At 25.9% G+C, this 21,238-nt stretch overlaps 1 protein-coding gene across 1 annotated transcript; it reads left to right on the top strand.

The window, feature by feature from the left end:
- The first annotated feature begins 4,864 nt into the window (after nucleotides 1-4,864).
- On the top strand, nucleotides 4,865-5,623 carry LOC145847102 (uncharacterized). Its single transcript, XM_082953517.1, has 2 exons — nucleotides 4,865-5,013; nucleotides 5,108-5,623. The coding sequence occupies exons 1-2, from the start codon at nucleotides 4,865-4,867 to the stop codon at nucleotides 5,586-5,588; spliced, it is 630 nt and encodes a 209-aa protein (XP_082809643.1). The 3' UTR covers nucleotides 5,589-5,623.
- Nucleotides 5,624-21,238: the final 15,615 nt, after the last annotated feature.

The following is a 21,238-nucleotide window of genomic DNA, read 5'->3' as shown; positions in this document are numbered from 1 at the left end:
ATCATCAACTCAAGAATATTTAATGTAAGTTTCAAATTATAACCTCATGCCCCCCCCCCGCTTTGAACCTTTGCTTCTCATAGTCTTCTCAAGGGGCCTACTTGGCCCATTTTAGGAAACCCTGATCAATAATTTAACAACTGTAAAAAGAATAAGCTTTTAACAAGAATAATTTTTTTTTTGAACAAAAGTTATAAAAAAGTTAATTTTGTAAGTATTTTGGCATTCCAAAACAAATATAAAATATTTTATTACCTAATACAAAGTTTTAGTCCTTATTTAAATTGTAAATACAATTTGATATATATACATAGTGAAAATTATTTTCATTGACTTGTTCGAAATGAAAAACAATAGTTTAATTTTTTAATGCCTCTCTAAGCATAGATATTTCTCTTAACCAAGTTACAACTCAAATCATAATTTTACCGTAGTTCTTTGTTGAGGAAGATCTCGAATGTGGTCTTGTAATCGACCACATTCTCATGCTTCAACAAGGCCATTATGCGAGCCTCCAACTTGATATCATATTCTTCTTCACTGTTGAAATACATAATTTTTAATACTTTCGGTTGCTAAGTCAAAATAATAGCTTTTTGTTTTTATGTTTGTTTTTTATAAGGTATAAATCGTTTTTTCTAATGCTTCTCTTTTCAGTGCATGTTGTAACGATTTCAAAGTAATGAAAGACAATGTTTAGACCAAGACTTAAAATATAACCAAAGTATTATCTTAAACTAGCGCGTACCCAATTTGCAAATAAGTTACATTATTTCAATAACACCGAAGAAACGCGTTTTAAATTAAGCTATATGTTATCAGCAAACTGCTAATACAACTCTAATGTTGAATTAATAAGGCTACGCTCGTGTAGAGTTTGTACAGTCAAAAAGCAGCTATGATGTAATTAAAGTTTCCATGTTCTTATGTGTATCATTGTGGCATGTAGTAAAAATGAAAATAGACCAACTTTAAAAGCTTTTAACTTGCTTGTACTTCAATATTTTTTTATAATTTTTTTTTTATAGTGATCTACAAACATTAAAGATTTGGTGAAAACCTATTTTAATCATTGGAATCGTTTTAAAATTTTTAGGGAATTGATTTAAAAACTCAACTGAAATATGTCTAAAACGCATCAAATAACCATGCTGTGAAATAAATAATTAATTTTGTCGGGTTTTTTGTATTTGTATCATATTTTTTTGTTAGTATTTATCATTTTTTAAGCTAAAACTGTCTCTATAAACTATAAAAAAAAAAAAAAAAAAAAAAAAACGACACCACTTGGATTTGAACCCGCGACCTTCTGATCATTAACGAAGAAAAACTAAGTCAAAAAAAAAAAAGTTTTACAACCGCTAGATTTAATAGAACTTTATTTACTACCACCACAGACGAATTTCAAAAAACTTATAACGACCTAAACAGTTAGTTAAAACATCAATAAATTTAAAAATAAATCATTTTGCGTAAGTCTCACTAACTACTATCAAAAAATAAGAAGTTTTACAACCGCTAGATTTAATGGAACTTTATTTACTACCACCACAGACGAATTTCAAAAAACTTAAAACGACCTAAACAGTTAGCTAAAATATCAATTAATTTATAAATAAATCATTTTGCGTAAGTATCACTAACTACTATCAAAAAATAAGAAGTTTTACAACCGCTAGATTTAATGGAACTTTATTTACTACCACCACAGACGAATTTCAAAAAACTTAAAACGACCTAAACAGTTAGCTAAAATATCAATTAATTTATAAATAAATCATTTTGCGTAAGTATCACTAACTACTTTCAAAAAATAAGAAGTTTTACAACCGCTAGATTTAATGGAACCTTATTTACTACCACCACAGATGAATTTCAATAAACTTAAAACGACCTAAACAGTTAGCTAAAATATCGGATGGCTTGGCGTTTAGCAAACAGATCTGTCGCTCTACTGAGCACTAAAGATAGCTTTTTTAAAGAAATTGTTCAACGTTTAAAAAAGCTTACTTATATCTAATAAGAAAGTCCATTATCGTAAATAGTTAACAGAGATGAAACCAATGCGAGTTGGATGAATTAAATTAAAATATCAGTTTTAAACGGGCATATTTTCAAGTGTTTTTTACTTTATTCTTACACTATACTTTATCTAACTTTTACTATTTGTACAAATTAGTTATGCTGTTTTTTTTGGTAAAAATATTTAAATAAACATTATTTTATTTAAGAAATACATTTAAAAATAAATAAATAAATAAATATATAAAATATTAAGATAAAATGAATGCTGTTTTATAAAACTTATAATAGTGATTTAAAAGTTTCAAACAAATACTTTTATAATTTTTGTACATTTAATGTAAAATAAAATTACACGATTTTATAATATTTTAATAAAAGCATAAGTTAAAGTACCATTATTTTTCTAAGTTAGTTACTTTACACAAAGGGATATTTTTAACAAATATTAATTTATTAATTGTTTCTTATTTGCATATAAACTAATAAAAAGTAGCATCTACTTACTTGAAGTATAATAATAAATTGTATATTGAAAAGAATTTAGACTTTAAGATATAAAAATTATTTAAACTGGTAAACGAATATACTTATTTCTCTTAAAACAAAAAAGAAACTGTTAAAACGTAATAAAACAAATTTATAGATTCAAAGGTTGGAATTTGATCAATTTTAAATAAAAAATTACATTAATAAAGTTTATGTTTAAAATAAAAACAAAAATCTTTAAAAACGTTATAACTAAAACTCATTTTTAGTAGTTATAAGTAATAATTTTAAAAGTTTCAATTAAATGCTTTCAATAATTAGTCTTTCAGTTAAAATAAACACAAAAAACTGTTTAAACGTCCTTAGTAGAACCCTTTTCTACATATTTAACATTAGTAATTGGTCGAGGTATGGCTTTATAGGCAATTTAAGTAAAGAATATGAGAATAAATGTACTTTTAACGTTTAATAGACACGAAAATAAAGTTATCGCATCCAAAATTCTAAAATATTACTTTAGTACTTAATTAGACAGACAGTTTCATTTAAAGTTAACAGTTTTAATATAAAAACTAATTATTAGACTTTTTAGTAACAAAAAACATAAAAACGCTTATAAAACCTCTTATGTAGAGGTTTTTAGCACAAAAATTACAAAAAATAATAAAAATGCAGTTTGCGCAAGTATGGTATATAAACTTACAATAAATAAACTTTTTAATAGAAACAAAAACACAATTTAAGTGTCTTCAATGTTTTTATAAACAAAGTATTATGAAAAAATTTAATTACTGTACTTAACAAAGAAAATTTCTTTTCATAAAAATCTTTACCTACAATTATTGACAACATATATTACAATTCAGATAGCTTTATAATCCGTAAAGCAGTTAAACTTAGTAATAGTTTGTAAAAGTAATTTAATTTTCTATGACAATAAACAATTGTTGTTGATAAACAAATGATGTTCTGTTTTTTCTTCTACGTTCAAATTGTTTTGTAAATTTTTCTTTGAATATGTTTTCGTTCAAACCAGACAAATGCTCGTATAATGTTAAACTATAACTATAGTTAAATATGTTTGCTAAATCAATGAATGTAAGCTAGTAATACTGTCACTAATAATAACTAATAAGCATTTTCAAAGCACTTAGACTTATTTCAACTTTTCATTTCATATATTATGTTCATTTACGTATAAACTTGATATACTGCTTGTTTTTCTACGTTCCAATTGTTTTGTAAATTTTTCTTTGAATATGTTTTCGTTCAAACCAGACAAATGCTTGTATCATGTTAACTATAATTATAGTTAAATATGTTTGCTAAATCAAAGAATGTAAGCTAGTAATACTGTCACTAATAATAACTAATAAGCATTTTCTAAGCACTTAGACTTATTTCAACATTTAAATTTCATATCTTATGTTAATTTACGTATAAACTTGATAATCTGCTTTTTTGTTCTACGTTCCAAATTTTTTGTAAATTTTTCTTTGAATATTTTCTTTGAATATGTTTTGTTCAAACCGTAAATAAAGTTCCATTAAATCTAGCGGTTGTAAAACTTCTTATTTTTTGATAGTAGTTAGTGATACTTACGCAAAATGATTTATTTATAAATTAATTGATATTTTAGCTAACTGTTTAGGTCGTTTTAAGTTTTTTGAAATTCGTCTGTGGTGGTAGTAAATAAAGTTCCATTAAATCTAGCGGTTGTAAAACTTCTTATTTTTTGATATTAGTTAGTGAGACTTACGCAAAATGATTTATTTTTAAATTTATTGATGTTTTAACTAACTGTTTAGGTCGTTATAAGTTTTTTGAAATTCGTCTGTGGTGGTAGTAAATAAAGTTCTATTAAATCTAGCGGTTGTAAAACTTTTTTTTTTTGACTTAGTTTTTCTTCGTTAATGATCAGAAGGTCGCGGGTTCAAATCCAAGTGGTGTCGTTTTTTTTTTTTTTTTTTTTTTTTTTATAGTTTATAGAGACAGTTTTAGCTTAAAAAATGATAAACACTAACAAAAAAATATAATACAAATACAAAAAACCCGACAAAATTAATTATTTATTTCACAGCATGGTTATTTGATGCGTTTTAGACATATTTCAGTTGAGTTTTTAAATCAATTCCCTAAAAATTTTAAAACGATTCCAATGATTAAAATAGGTTTTCACCAAATCTTTAATGTTTGTAGATCACTATAAAAAAAAAATTATAAAAAAATATTGAAGTACAAGCAAGTTAAAAGCTTTTAAAGTTGGTCTATTTTCATTTTTACTACATGCCACAATGATACACATGTTCTTTCAGATATTAATTTTTAAGCTGTACACAAAAAGCTTGCCACTATGACTCACACATGTACCAAAAAAAAGCTTGTCGTGGAAACAGAGAAGGGAACTTACACCATTACCCACGGCAGCATGGTGGTTGGAAAGTGCGCAGCCGAGGAAAAGTGCACGCAGGCGGGCAGCGTGTTGGCGCCTTTCAAAAGCAGGTACTGCGTTGTTTCGATTTCCGTTAATCTAGCGGTTGTTTCATGTTAATTAAATGTTTTTTTTTTCACTGAGCCTTAAAGTTTTTTTTTTCAGATCGGAGTTCGACGCGGTCATGGGTGCGGTGACCGCTTGCCAGCACACGGATAAGTACGCGATGTACCTCGTTGGCCTCAACATCGCCCGCGACAATTCCGAGCGGGTATTCCCCGACGGCACCGAGTTTGATTACCAAGTTCATGGGCCGCTGTACGAAGAAAACGATGTTGGAATGCCCAGAAACTGCCCCGAAGCATACTTGGATCCGTTGGAGGAGGACAAGCTTCAGATTTATCCGCTGTGGAACTGCGGTAAGGAGCTTTCTCCCTACGTTTGTTACAAGCCCAAAAAATCCCCCAAGTCGGAAGCTGTTTTGGGTGATGCGGTTGACGGCAGCTCAGTGGTTTTTGTTTTCGGAGCGTTGCTTTTGTTTGCTTTGTTTGGTTCGATTTGTTTTTTGCTCGTTCAAAACAAAAAACTCAAGTCAAAATGTTCACAGCGAGCCTCTGACTTGGCTTTAAAAGTTCAGTCGGTGTGATTTTGAGAAAAGTAATAAACCGAATTTTTTTTTCGTCATAGTTTTTAGATAAATATAAATTAGATGTAAACTAAATGTTTAAAAGTTTTTTTTTTAATTTGGTTTAAATTTTACCTATTATCAAAAAGTCTTACAAAACAATTTATCCAAAAAGTAGCTTCTAAGTCCTACCTAAAGTAAAGAGTTTATAGTTTATTAACTTCAACTACTGTATTTTAAAATTGGTATAGTTTGTTAACTTATAAATTTTAAATATCGATGCTACATTTAAAGTTTTGAATTTCATGACGAAATACAAACAATAGCCAAACTTTCCTTCAAACAGAGTTTTCACATTGTTTTCTATCTAAAAAGCCGCCAAGTATAGTCTATCAACCATAATAAAGTATAACGGAAAAATTATATTATATCTTAAGAAATTCATGAAGTTTCTTATCTCTTAGTTTATCTATACCAATTTTTAGTGGTTGGTGTAAAATGTTCTACTAAGGTTAAAAACAAAATTAAGCGAAAATTGCTTTTATTTTTAACATTTTCCAAAAAGTCAATGTTTACTCTGCGCTAATATATGTTGTTACATATTTATTAACTATTACTGTTAATTACAGAGGCTTAGCGATATAGACTAAAGCTTAAAATTTTAGATTTAAGGACAAAATAAAAGATGGTTATAAACCATATCAAACCTTCATTAATAAAAGTTAAAGTTTATTAAATAGATAAAAGTAATCTTTAATTTAAAAAAATATATATAGTTTATAAAATTATTTAAAAACAAAATTTCATTAGGCTAGTTTGATAGTTGTTGAAGCACACTGAAAGAAAATTGAATTAAATAATCTGACTAACTCATTACAGGGCAAAATTAGTTTCACTCCGTAACTTATTCTGTCATGGATATTCTTCATCGCCAGTAGAACTCCAAATGTACCCTGTTTTTAAAAGCTTTCTTTTTAAACTCTAAACAAAATAAGTATTTTGTAATAAAAAAGTATAATATAACTAGTGATCTACCAAACCCAATATCTGGATCCGGACGTATTCTAAATTTAAAATAGAATCGAATTCTAGCTGATATTTGGCCGGATCCAGTTAATTCAGAAAGACTTTGTTTTCCGCGATCAGCTTCTTACAGTTTTATATAATTAGATTATTGCTTTTTGAGTATGTAATATATATGAAATTAGTCAAGCAAAACAGACAAATTAAAGTTAAATTAGTCCAATCCTTTGTTGTAAATATACAGGTACGTACATACATCCAGTAGAGTAAAAATAATGAATTGTTAACTTAAAGTTTCTTGCAGATTAAATTCTTCTACTGTCTCTATAATTTAAAAAAAAATGTATTCAAATATTAATGTATTTTAATTTGTTAAAAGTCCTTACAATTTTAATTTAACTATGTTATTCTCATTTGAAATATAAATATAAAATAATGTAAAAACTCTACAAATACAGCTAAATTAATATTTAGTTAATATGTCTTTAATAGGCAGCAATCGTTCAAATTTTTCATTTTTATTTTACAAAAAAAAATTCTTTTTAGCCCTAGTTTAGATAAAAATACTTTTTAGTATAAAATATTCCTGTAAAAAGTTTAAAACTTTGTTGAAAAACTGCTTCCTTTCAAAGTTAAAGTAACCTAATATTTTAAATGCTTTATTCTATGTATGTACATACAAAGTAATTTCTAAATGATAATTTTTATATCAACTAAGAATAGCAGCCACAAACTCAGTATTATCATTAATAATAAAGTTCGTTATTTTTTAAAGCACTAAAATTTATTGTCTTTTACGTCATACAAAGTACAAAACTTAAGTTTAGTCGTAAAGTAAATAAAAATTTTACATTTTAACTGAGATTTTAAATAGATAAATATTTTTACAACGTTTATTTTCATAGTGTCTAAATAAAACTTATAGACAATAAGTTTGTGTTTTTTAACAAAACTAAATAATTCTACTTAAATAGTATTTAAATAAATAATCTTATTTTCTATAGAAACTTCATAAAACTTCAAATATTTAGGGTCCCTAATATTCCGGTATATCATATATATAACTTAAATTTTTTTTGCATAACTAACAAAAACGCTTACTTTCGACACCATGCGCAGAAGGCGGAAATCCTCAAGCCCGTGTTTAACAGGCTCGATAGAATTGCGGAGCTTCTCTTTATTTGAATAACATTCAGGAGATGATATTTGATCCGCTTTATCACTTGGAAATGGTTGTTCTGCATCATCACTGGGAAATGGTTGTTCTGCATCATCACTGGGAAATGGTTGTTCTGCATCATCACTGGGAAATGGTTGATCCGCATTGACTGCAGCTTCTTCGTTTTTGACCTGAATGTTATCATTAGCACAAAAAAACGAATTTTTGTCCATATTTCCAGCAGGCTGGGTAAAAAAAACATTAATCAAAACAAAACAAAGTCAATTAAAAAAAGCCTGTAAACACATACTTGAAACACAAAACTTTTAAAAAGTAAATTTATCAAAGTTTAAGAAAAAAATCAAATATTTTTTCTTTTTTTTTCTGTAACATATAGTAAACTTATTTAGATGTGTCTATTTAACTACAACAAATCAGAAAATTTACTCAAAAATTAGTGTTTAACATTTGTTATTTCTAAAAAAAACAATGGTATTAGTCAATGAAATACAACAGGCTTACTTTAAATTTTCTTGAATGTTGTTTGATTGCTAATATTGCTAATAAGAAAAATATACTTATGCTTATTATAACAAGCCAAGCGGCAACATTGTCATTTGAGTTTTCTGTTGTCAAGGTTATGTTTCTAACTGTTGTGCTTTGGAGCTCCTTTGAGCTTTCTTGAAATGATGTGCAACAAATCACAAAATATTTAAAGCTTTCGTTGAACTGTTTAAGTATTTTTATGTTGGTTGTTTTCAATTTGGCAAGTTTCAGCTCTGAGTTGCCATTCTCGTTGTCTGATTTCTTAATTATGGCGTAATTGATGTAGTTTTTTTCTAAACAACCAGACTTTTCCCATTCGTGTCTTAAATTCACAAAATCATTTTTGTCAAGTTCTGCAACGCTCCCGTTCAGATTTTTTCGACAAATGCTTTTTGCCTCGTCTATCACAACAGTTTTATTTGGTACATAGTATAACGTTTCGTTAATCTCTATAAGACAAGAAGAAAGGACCTCTAAAATTAAAAGAGTGCTGTGTTCTTTATTTATTCACACTGTTTAACAGTTACTAAAGGTATTAATTAAAATAAAAACAATTAATTAATTAAAAACATGTTATAATTACTTGAGAAAGATAAAAAAATTGGTTGTTAATCTGACCAAAAAAATTATGATAATTGAAAAAACTGAAAATAAATTATTTAAAGAGAATTTTTTCAGATACTATAAATTGCTTTATTACAAAATGTATTTTAGCCATATCTCAATTTCTTTTATTTAAAGAAAAAAATAGTTTGTAGATAGTAACTATGGGAACGTGTACTTTTGCACGCAGGTTCACTTGTGCACGGCTTCACTTTTGTAGTAAGTACCCACTTAGATAGGTACGCCCTGCGTAAAGTACGCACCCGCGTTAGTTACGCCTTGATTACGCGTGAAGTACGCACTAAATATTGAAACAAATAAATAAATAAAATGTATGATGTTTTATAAAACAAATACAGTTTATTAAAAAAATATGAACTTAATGAAATTGTAAACTATCTTTAAAAACATACATATAGTTACAACAAGTTGATACACTTAAAATATATTGTAAACAAGCTTTTTGATAAAATAACTCACTCCTACTTTAATTATTTAAAAACATTTGAAAACTCCCAAAGACTATAGCGTCGGCTGCAGTTCTAAGGTCGCTTTTGATTGGCTATTATTCTATTTATTTTTATTTAACTTTTAAGTAATAAAACTTTTGCTCGGTTTATTCTTATATATTTGGGTAAAGTGGGTCAGGAGTAAGGGTATAAATGTTAATTTTAATATAATAAATAATAGTATAATATAATAATAAGTATTAATAAATGTTAAGTTTAGTTATTCATAAATGTTATATAGTACAAAATAGAGGAACGGGTCTAAATTGCACGAAGACAAAATTGCACGAGGGAACATACTTGCACGAGTTACATTTTTGCACGAGAGTAAAAAAAACTGAAAAATGAAAAAATAAATATAGAGTAAATTAAAAAAAAAAGAAAGTTACTGACCAAGGGTAAGGGTTAGGGGTGACAGTGATAGTAAAACAAAATAAAAAAGCTAAACTAAAAAGAATTAAATTAATAATAAAAAAATTAACCCGTGCAAAAATGTCTCCGTGCAAAAATGTCTCCGTACAAAAGTGTCTTCCTGCAATTTTGTGCGCTCGTGCAATTTTGTACGCTCGTGCAAATTTGACAGCTACCCACAAAATAGTCCTTTTTTGGACGTTAACTTTGTTTTTATCTCTTATGTTCACCACTTTTATAATGGGGACAGCTAATGATTTTTTACTACAACCAATATTGTTAAATGTAAATAGTCAAAAACAATAACACTTTTACAAAATAAGGTAATTTAAACACTTGTAGCTAATTCGGATATATAAAACTAAAATTTAAATTTAATTCAATTTTTTTATTAAAACTTTTGGTAATTACCTAGGACAATGTCCACTAATATCATACTGAGATTATATTGTATTCAATGTCTTTTTTAGCTAAAATTTTGAGCTAAAAGTTTAAATTTTACAAATACATAAAAAAGTTATAGTTATTTATCATAAACTAATAAAGCTTAAATATTTAATTGCTTTTTTTTTTTACATTATAAAGCAATTGCATTAATACAATAATTTATATCCTACAACTTTGTAAAATGAATTCAATTAAGTTTTTTAGTTTATAAAAAATAAATTTAATTCTTACTATGTATTTATATAACTTTTTTAAAACAAATTATCTTTTTATATTAAATAAATTGAACTTAAAACATTAGTTTTTAGCTTAAAGTTATGTTTAAAAAAGATATTTAATACAATATAGTTTCAGTTTGATATTGGTGCAATATCATCCTAGGTAGTTACCAAACTTTTTTTGATTTATTTGTTATACTTCTGAGTAAGGTTGGTTAGGGATAAGGATATAGGTAAAAGAGTGTAAAAAAATAGAATAAAACTTGGTTTGATATATGCAAGCTAGTTGCAGTGTTTGAAACTACCTTAAAATAACCAGTAAAAAATTATTTGTAAGAATTATAGGTAGTGTTTTGTAGTTTAGCTACTAAAAAAGAAGCATATTTTTTGACAACATAAAAAGTCTGTTTGATATACTTCTAACTTTTATATTTACTAATGATTTTTTATCCATAACAAATTATTGTAAAAGCAATGTAAACTTGCCTTACTAGTACCATACTGTACCCTACACTTAAATTATGACAATATGTTGTCAATATTTTTAAATGATCAAGTATTAAGCCTGATAGTTGCATGTAATCAATCTTTTTAGATTGTAAGCAAATTAAAAATAAAACATGCGGCTGCTACATAAGGTATTTTTTTTAGGTTTGAAATAAAATTAATTAATTAAGAGTTATTGTTTAATATGTATTCTACAAATTTACCTACATGAAAAATCATAAAATTTAATCAACAATGTTACTTATAGTTAAACCTTGTAATTTCCACATTACAACCTAAGTTAAGACTATGACCCCTCTGCCCTTGAAATACATTATCATACAAAGATATTGACTTACAATCTTAACTAAAAAACTTTAAAATTATCACTTTTAATAGTTTACCTAATTAGTAGTTTTTATTGTTATAGTTTTATTGTTATAGTAAATATGCATGCAAAATAAAGGTTTTCCAAATATAGGGGTAGGGAGTACTTGGGTGATGTTTGCTTGACTTATTAGTACATAAGATGTGGATGTATTTTTGCTTCATTAAGAAGAATCTAAAAGAAAAAAAGTGCTGCCTAAAAAACTCATTTCAACCCCAAAAATCACATATTTTTTGACTTAAACTTTAATAAAATCACCTATACATTTCCTAGACTTATAATTTATATCTTAAATGAATGCTTATAACTATAAGCATACATTTAAAGAGATTTCTACTGCCTTCGATGTATTATGACATCATTATTACACAAAATATGCAATTTTTGTCTTTAAATTGTGTTTTTTTTCTAATATAAATGCAAATTCTTCTGCTGTTTTTACTTTTAGTTTTTTTTTTTTGTTTTTGAATGTAAAACGTGTGGATTCAGCTAGCTAGAAAGATATTAATGATGAAATGTCATTTCAATTGCATGTTGATATAGATATAAAATACATTTTTAACCATTATAAAAAGGACAATTTTTCAGTCTTAGTGAGAGCCGAGAACTCTTTCCAATTGCATATTTGGAAGCCTTATGTATTCAATCTTTAAGGCCCAGTTTATGGAAGCAGAAAAAGTTTGTTTACCAAACTAGACTTTTTAAATCCTTATATTAGTAATTTTAAAGTAATTAGTTTCTTGTTAAATTTTATTTTAAGTATAGTTTTAATTTGAATTTTTATCGCTTGTTTATTTAGATTGTTTTAATTCTAACAAGTTTTATTAGTATACCAAATTTGTTTAGCATAAGCACTTATTTAGTTTTTAACATTTGATTATTACGTCATTTTATATCTTAAAACTTCTTCAGTATGATTTTATTTCAATTTGTATTCATTCCAATTCAGTAGGAAACTATTTCTGATGAGCCTTACTAGAAAAGTACTAAAATAGATTTAAAGAAAATGAAATTTATTCTGTTATATATTTTTAATAAACGATTTTCTATAATTATAAATTATGATTATTGAGAGCTCCTGTATAAAAGTAAAAGATCTAGAGTCTAGACCTATGTATCATAGAAACTGCATGTAAATTTAATTAATTTGGTTTAACTTAATTGTTCAAATATAAAGAGTTTTTATTTAATTAAACAACAATTATTTATCTGTTTTTATTTTTTTTTAGCTGTAATTATGTTATTGTTTTCACATTACTATTAGTTTAAGTTTGTAAAGTATTATACATTTTAATATACTAAAAATTAATTAGTTAGTGTGTTTAAATGTTTTAATTCTCTTATTTAAAAGCTTTGTATCAAATCCTTTTTAGTTTTAAACTAATAGCAGGTTATTAACATTTTATTTGCTTATATTAATGTTATTTACAAGACTAAGCACTTAGCTAGGTAGAAACTTTTATCTATATAATATATAAAAGTTTATACCTTGCTAAGAGCTATATTATACACATAGTAAAATTCTATTTTACTAGGTATTGAGTTGAAATTAACTATTATTTAATTTATTGTTATTTAATAAAAAATACTAACCTAAAGCAAATTCATAGTAAAAAATATTATATGATATCTGAGTTGATTGTAGATATGATTTACTCTTTTGTTAAAATAGTGTCATATTGATTCTTAAACCCCTTTTTCTTGATTTTTCTCTGAATTACTCCAAATGCCCTTTTCTAAAGTAATTAGTAACTACTAGTAACAAGTTTCGTTTTACTTTGGTTTACGGTACAACACATCCTTCACTAAGTGCTTTGGTTCACTTTCCTATTAATATCTTGAGCATTTGTTGTACGCCAAAATCGAAAAAGATGCAAGACTGTGTTTCTGCATATTCAAAAGCCCTCAGTTTACGGTGGACCAAAGCATTTGGTATATAATATTTAATATCAAAAACCAAAATAAAACAAAACTTGTTTGTAGTAGTAATTGATTACTTTAAAAAAGTGCATTTAGAGCAACTCCGAGAGAAATCAAAAGAAAAGGGTCCAATAATTTAGGTTCGTATTTTTTATCAATTAAAAATAAGTTAAATAATAGTTAATATAAACTTTAGACGTTGTAAAATTGAATTTTATTTTGTGTATAATATAGCTTATAGCAAGGTAAAAGCTTTTATATATTATATAGATAAAAATTTCTACCTTGCTAGGTGCTCAGTTTTGTAAATAGCATTAATATAAGTAAATACAATGATAAACTGCTATGCGTATAAAACTAAAAAGGATTGAAAACAAAGCTTTTAAATAGGAGAATTAAAACATTCAAACAAACTAACAAGTTAAGTTTTTGTAAATTTAAATGTATAATACTTTATAAACTTCAACTAATAGTAATGTGAAAACAATAATATACTTACAGCTTAAAAAAAACTTTGAACAGATAAATAATTGTTGTTAAATTAAGTAAAAACTCTTTATATTTAAACAATTAAGTTACACTTACTTAAATAAATTTACATGCAGTTTCTATGATATAAAGGTCTAGATATTTTACTCTTATACAGGTGCTCTTGTTAATATAATAATAACTTATAATAAGGGAAAATGATTTAAAATGTATTTTATATCTATATTAACATACAATTGAAATGACATTAATTAGTAATATCTTTGTCTGGCTAGCTGACTCCACACATTCTACACTCTCAAAAAATATTTACACTTTTAAAACAAAAAAAAAACTAAAAGTAAAAACAGCAGAAGAATTAGTTTTTTATATAAGAAAAAAGTACGATTTTACAGACAAAATTTGCATATTTTGTGTAATTATGTCGTCATAATACATAAAAGGCAGTTGAAAAGTCTATAAATGTATGCTTGTACTTATAAGATTTCATTTAAGATATAAATTATAAGTTTAGGAAATGTATAAGAGATTTTGTTACTGTTAAAGTCAAAAAATCAGAAAATATATAATTTTTGGGGTTGAAATTAGTTGTTTGGACAGCATTTTTTTTTGCCATTTTTTTCTGATGCTTCTTAATGAAGCAAAAACACATCCGAATCATATGTACTCATATGAACTTTACAATATGACCAAAAAAAAAGTCCTATACTCCCTACCCCTACCAAATAAGAGATTTTTTGTACGTATAGTATTTCATATAATAACTTAGTAGTTTTTTACATTTTAACAAACTAACCATCTTTATTATAAACTCAAAAGCTAAACTAGCCAAAATAAAAAATCAATTGTTTTTAATTTTTGTGGTATGCTAACAAATAAATTGAAATGCCCTAAATATCATGTAACTTTATTAAAATGTTCTAATGTTTTGTATTATTTTTAACCATTAAATAAAAAGGAGGATAAACAAATGATTATTGTATTAGCTTAATAATTATAAAACAAATAAAAACAACTTACTGTTTAAATTAGCTTGTATGTTTGGAAAGTGTTCAATGTATCGACGATTGTTTTCATCTAATTTTACTCCTGTTAAAATTCTTATTTGAATAAGTTTTATTATTAGATTGTTTGTTCTTTTTCTACTAAAGTAAGCTATTTTTTGACGTCATACCTATGTTAACTTAGTTATATAAGCATAATTACTGATTAGCTAGTATAAGTTTTAACTTTACTACCTAGTTTCATACATATTTTTGGTGTTAAGGGTAAAATAAGTATTAACAAGATAAATAAAATATCAATTAATTGTTTATGAAAGATAGACATTTGGAATCAAAAGAAGTTTAAGTATGTAAATAAGTCACTGTACCAGAAAAGCTGCACTTTGACACAGAGAGTTCAATGTTACCATGGTTGCACCAGCAAATGAATTGTGCTATACAATATCACAGGTTTAAACAGTTTATAAATTTCAAAAGTTTTTTCATTAATAACCAATTAATTTTTAGCTCACTATGTTGAAAGAAATCCATATGGTTTAATAATATTTGTTTAATATTGTAATAAGGTTTTTACTTGAAAACTTGTCTTGTAAACAGGTTTTTATTACAGTAACTTGCCACCTATGTACGCACTTTGAACACAGCGCAAAAGTGTGTACCATACTGGCAGTGTGTACCTAAGAAATTTTCGCCTTTAGTTACATAATTCTACATTTATGTTTTTCAACTATGTCAATTGCAATGTTTTTTTTTTGTTAATATTGCTTTTTTATATGCTTTTTATATTTATGTTTCAGTTATTGGGTATGAAAATGTCAATTGTACTATTCATTATTTTCACTTTTCTACAATTTGTATGATATTTTAATTACTCTTGATTCCTATGTTTTAATCATTAGGTATGCAAGTTTAAATTGAACTTTTCTTTATTTTTATTAAATAAATAAACTGTAAAATGTTTATTTTAAATACTGGATTTGATATAAAATTTTAAAGTTTTTTTTTTGCTAATTTAGTTTTTATTTACTTAAATTTATTACAATATAGTTTAATCAAAGTAAAAAAAAACATTTTGAACACAGTGCGTTTTGGCTAAAAATTGCGTACTTAATAATTGTGTATCTAAGTGGTAGGTTACTGTACTTTTAAGATACCATTTAGAACCTAAAAAACTATATGCCCTTATCAAGTGATAAAATGAGTTTTTATTTAATTACTGTATAAAGAGTTTTAAAATTTTCAAAGTATTATGATTTATACATACAAGAGTTAAAGAAATACAAAACTTTAACTTGAAAATGTTTAACAAAAGTTAAGTCAAATTTTACTAATTAGTAAGCTGTTAATAATGTTGGTTTACCATTTGATGTATTTTAAGTTAGGCCTATGCTCTTCGATTATTATCAATTCCAAGCTGAAAAGTTTGATTTTCTTACATCATTTTAGAACTGTAAAGTTTTGTACAATATCTGAACTTTATCAATGTATGCAATTATACAGGATATGAAATAGTGTGCTATTTTATATTATAGCAAAATAAAACTAACAACGGCAAACAAACTTAAAGCAAAAGCCTCTACACAAGGCGTGTAAATGATGTTTTTGTAAAAAAAAACAAATTTAACAACTTTTATCGTGAAATTAATACACTACACCCACACTTTTAATTCACTCTAGAAAGATCTATTAACTTAAATATTATAGTTTCTAGACACTGAAGTAAAGCAACTACCAAACCAACTACACACAAGTGTTTACCTAAAACCAACAGACACAGGCCTGTTTATGCAATACACTAGTGTCTGTTCAAAATCTCGAGAGCTTATTTTGGTATTTTATTATCTAAACAGAATGCTGTCAATATTCTCCAATTTTATATCTTTCAATGAAGAATTATCATAAACAAAAACTTTTTATTAAAAAATTAATATCTAAATACTTATAAGTCCCAAAATTAATAAGTTCCTTGAAGTTCATAAAATTGACAATTAGATTTAAACAAAAATACAAGATTAACATTAAAAATATTAAGAATACAGGCATTGAAAAATTATCTTACTTTACAGTGTTACGTTAGTAATTTTTCATTACAATTACAAAAACCTATATCAAATGTTTTTTAAAGACACAATGTTGTAATCAAACTGGCTTACACCAGCAAAAAAAAAATCATCAACAACAGCAAATTCTTAGAAATATTTCACCACAAAAGTCAATAATAGATACACTTGATCTCAGCATCTCCTGCATGGAAGAGACATTAAGGCAAGTTTTCCGTATTATGCACACCACTTATAAACAGACAAAAGCTGCGCAATATTTGATCTTCTGTTGACAAAACTGTTGTTAAAACATTGACAAAACTCAAGCAACGTACAAAACTTTACAGTTCTAAAATGATGTAAGAAGGTCGAACCTTACTGCCTAGAATCATGATAATTGAAAAACATATGCCTAACTCAAAATACATCAAATGGTAAGCAACATTATTAACAATTTAGTCATTAGAACAATTTGACTTAACTTTTGTTTGACATATCTAAGTTAAAATTTAGTATGTTTTTATTAGTATTGCAGGTTTATTGTCCTACGATGCACCCAAGCATCAAAACCTGGGCCACTTAAACCGAAAGGCACATAAGAAACAAAAAAAGAAACAATAACACAAAAAATCTTATTATTTAAAATCGGAAAAAGTTAATCAATATAACTTTTAAGTTTATAGATTAACAAAAATAATATACTAATTATATCAGAATTAAGTACATACAATTAAAATGTTTTCAATCGTAATAATCTTTTTTAACTCTTTAATCAGTAAATAGCTTTAAATTCATTTTATCATTTTATTAAGGGCATATAGTTTGTATGGTCTAAAACATTTCTGTAAAAATAATATTTATATTAAAATTTAAAAAGTAAGTATCAAAAGTAGTACTTCTGCTAAAATATTTTCTGTTGCAAATCGTATCTTAACATTTTTGTTTAATACCTATTTAAAAAAAAACATAAAAATAAACTTGTTGCTCAATAAAAATGTTTTCGAATGAATTGTGACTGAAGTTTTTGTTTAATATCTATAGTACTAAAAAGTTATTTTTATATAATAAATAACTTAAATCAAACTTTGACTTACGGCAACTGAAACTTATATAAGATAATGATAGTTTTAAAATGTATTAAGAATATTAAAATACAATTTAAAAGTATTGTTGTTGGCTCTAAGACCTTGTGTTTTAATAATTAGTTCTAAGTAGTTTTACTTTGATTTAAAATTTGTGTGGTATTAACTTTGTTAATTTTTAGGTTGAATAAATGCCATTTCAAAGAAATTTTGAAGTAAAAAAAACAACTAACCGACAATCAAAAGAAAAAATAGAAGAGATGCAATGCTTTTCATCCTTTATTTATAATTCTTTTTTAATCTGCAAAACTTTCATTATTTTTAACAAAAGTACTGTCAAATTACATAAACTAATGCTTTTATGAATTATTGAGCTTATTTTTGGTTGCTTTATAGTTTTGCAAACTCTACTTTGTGTACGACATTCTTACTAAAAAATGTTTTGTTGCTAAAAACTTCTTACCTAAAAAGAATTCAAATTCTGTTGAGCTAAGCAAAAACCGTTCAAAAAAATTTGTAGTTTTTATAATAGTTTGCCAAAGCTAGATCTTAATTTTTATTACAAGCACAGTGTAAAACTATGTACTAAAATTAATTTGAAATTAAATAAAATAAACATTCAACTAAAAAAAGATTTTTTTTTTAATTTATTTTCTTCTGTAACTTAATTTTGAAAATGTAAAATCATATAGTAAAAACAAAAATAAAATGTAACAAAAATTGATAAGGCTTAAGTTCATAAAGTGCTAAACGATTGAATTTAATCTTATCAATATTTTAAAGGAGAAAAGCTCACGACCTACTTTTTTCTGATTTTCTTTGAAGCTTCGCTAAATTAAAGTGCAAGTTTCATACAGTTTTTTAACTTACTGGCTCTTATTTTTTATACAATCAGTTAAACTCTAATTATAAACAAAATTAAACTTGTAGAAATTTATTAAAATTTTGTACAAGCTCTTTCAAATTTATGCCTAACTTTTACACATTTATTTAACTATTTTCAAAATCACATATTTAAAAAATAAGCAACACACAAGCATTTACGTGCGAACATAATTTCTAGCTAATTTAGTTTTGCTTAATTTCATAACTTAATTTAAAGTTCTAAATTAAATACTAAGAACTATGTAATTTTTTATATTAAACAACTTTCATATTTTATTTTTGCTTGAAAAGGTCGCAATCTCTTGCCACCGAAACCGGTCGCGAATAAAATATAAAATTTGCATAAATCTATTTATATAAGCTCTTTACATCCCAGTAAATTGAGCATTCTTTTTTAGTTAAGGCAAATAACTATATTAAACAACGTAAATAGTAAGGTTAGTAACAACTGTTTTGAAACTAACTTAGTTTCTTGAGACTAACGGAGTATTTTGTGCTACAGATAACTTTTTTTCTTTTTTTATCAAATGTTGAGGACTAATATTTTGAGCTTGTATGTTTTATAAACAAATTAATTTAATTCTTTTTATATTTTTTCGAAACAGTAGGATGATTTTAAGTATATATTGAATTTTATTACCTTCTGTTCTGAAAAATACAAGCTTAATGAATTAACAGCTCTATAATACCAGTACTATTTTATGTCATCTAAATCAGCGTTTTCCATTTTAAACAACCGCTCCACTCTTATCAGACATCGCCCCTCTACTAGTAAAATCCCCCCTGATATTACTCCGTTTGGAAAACCCTTATCTAAGCCATGTTTTTTTTACGATATTTACTCGCTCTAGCTTTTATCTGACTCTCGGGAATCTTCCTATTAATGCTTTTGTTTCCTCAACAAATGGAATTAAGCTGTGTACAAAAACTGACAGATGCCTTTTCATAATTGCACAATACGTGATCTTCTCTTTGCTGCACTCTGGCAAAGACCTGCAGACGCGACCGAGTCAGTTTTCATCAGCATGCTCGGACTTCGGTCTGATAATAAGTCTTAGAAGACTAAAGTTCTAAGTCGACAGATAATTTAATTATTTATTTGATTAATATTTGTTAAACTTTGAAATATCTACACAGCTAATTGTACTTTACACTTTCATTCTATAAAAAGTATGTGCACTTTTCATTACAAACACTATTTCGATAAAAATGTTTAAGTTGTTTTTAAAATAAATAAAATAATTTTATACAAGAAAAATCAAGTTTTAAATTGTTTATTGACTCAAAGAATTGGTGTACGATAAAATCTTTCATTTATTGAGTCATACACCAAAGGTACAGTAATTTTTTCCTATAACATTATAATGTAACTAACAACAAACTTTTAGTAATTTTTTTTTTACTATATTTTCAAAACTTGCAAATACTATACTTTATGTTGTGGCAAAGAATTAAAATGTGGCTTTTACATTTAGAATATAAATAACAAAATATATCAGATCATTACCGACTTTTACAACACCTTTGATTTTATATGCCTTACAATTTATCTGAATTATTTTTCTTCAAAAACTGGATATAGGTAGTAATAGTTACTTATGTTTGAATTAAAATAATTATATTTAACTTCTAACTTTTTAAACATACAAAACAATAGACTTATATGAAGAGATTAATAAACAGTTAGTCTTGAATGGTTACAAATTTTTTTTATGAACAACTGCTTAATCCAGTAATCTTCAGGATCCCAATCCTTTTTTCAAATGACAGCTCAGCAAAATCCCGTATATCACAAACTTAAGCTTTTAAAATCAACGTAAGCTTAGTTGTACACCCAGCATAACTTTGTTAATCACCAAGCCAATTACTATATAGATAAAACAAACAAATCGTCGTTTATTTGTTTTTAGTTCAGTAAGTTTTGTAAAATAAAAAAATTAGAAAATAATACTGAAGTTATAACAAAATCATTCAACATGACTTTGTTTTTAAGTTAAGAAAAATATGCCAATAACGTAATTGAAACTTTATCTATAAATATACCATTAAACATTTTTGCTCTCTACATTGTGATAAAATCATTATAAACATTTGTAAACATTTACAGATAAGTTTAACTACTACTTTTGTGAGAAGCTAAAACTTTAGATTTGTTTGTACTTGACAGCTTGCTTAGGCTTGTGTCTTTTCGTGAGATTTTATTTGGTGTGATTACATTTTTTTATATACACTTTTGTTTATTAAACAAATTAACTCTTTCTCTTTGCAATTAGTTAGATCCAGTAAGCTAAAACTGATCATTATCTCCAATTAATTAGATCCACGGATTCAGTAGATCACTTATTTAAACTGTTTAGCATTTTCGTATGAACTGTGGGTATATAAATAAGCACTTTAGCTTACTTTATATAATGTTAATACCATAGGTATAAATTTCAATAAAAATATACCATCCATAA

This window comes from Thalia democratica, unplaced genomic scaffold (assembly GCF_965202585.1).
Source record: "Thalia democratica unplaced genomic scaffold, ktThaDemo2.hap1.1 HAP1_SCAFFOLD_815, whole genome shotgun sequence".
Classification (NCBI taxonomy): domain Eukaryota; kingdom Metazoa; phylum Chordata; class Thaliacea; order Salpida; family Salpidae; genus Thalia; species Thalia democratica.
Note: the sequence above shows the minus strand (reverse complement) of the source record. Positions and strands in the feature narration are given on the sequence as shown.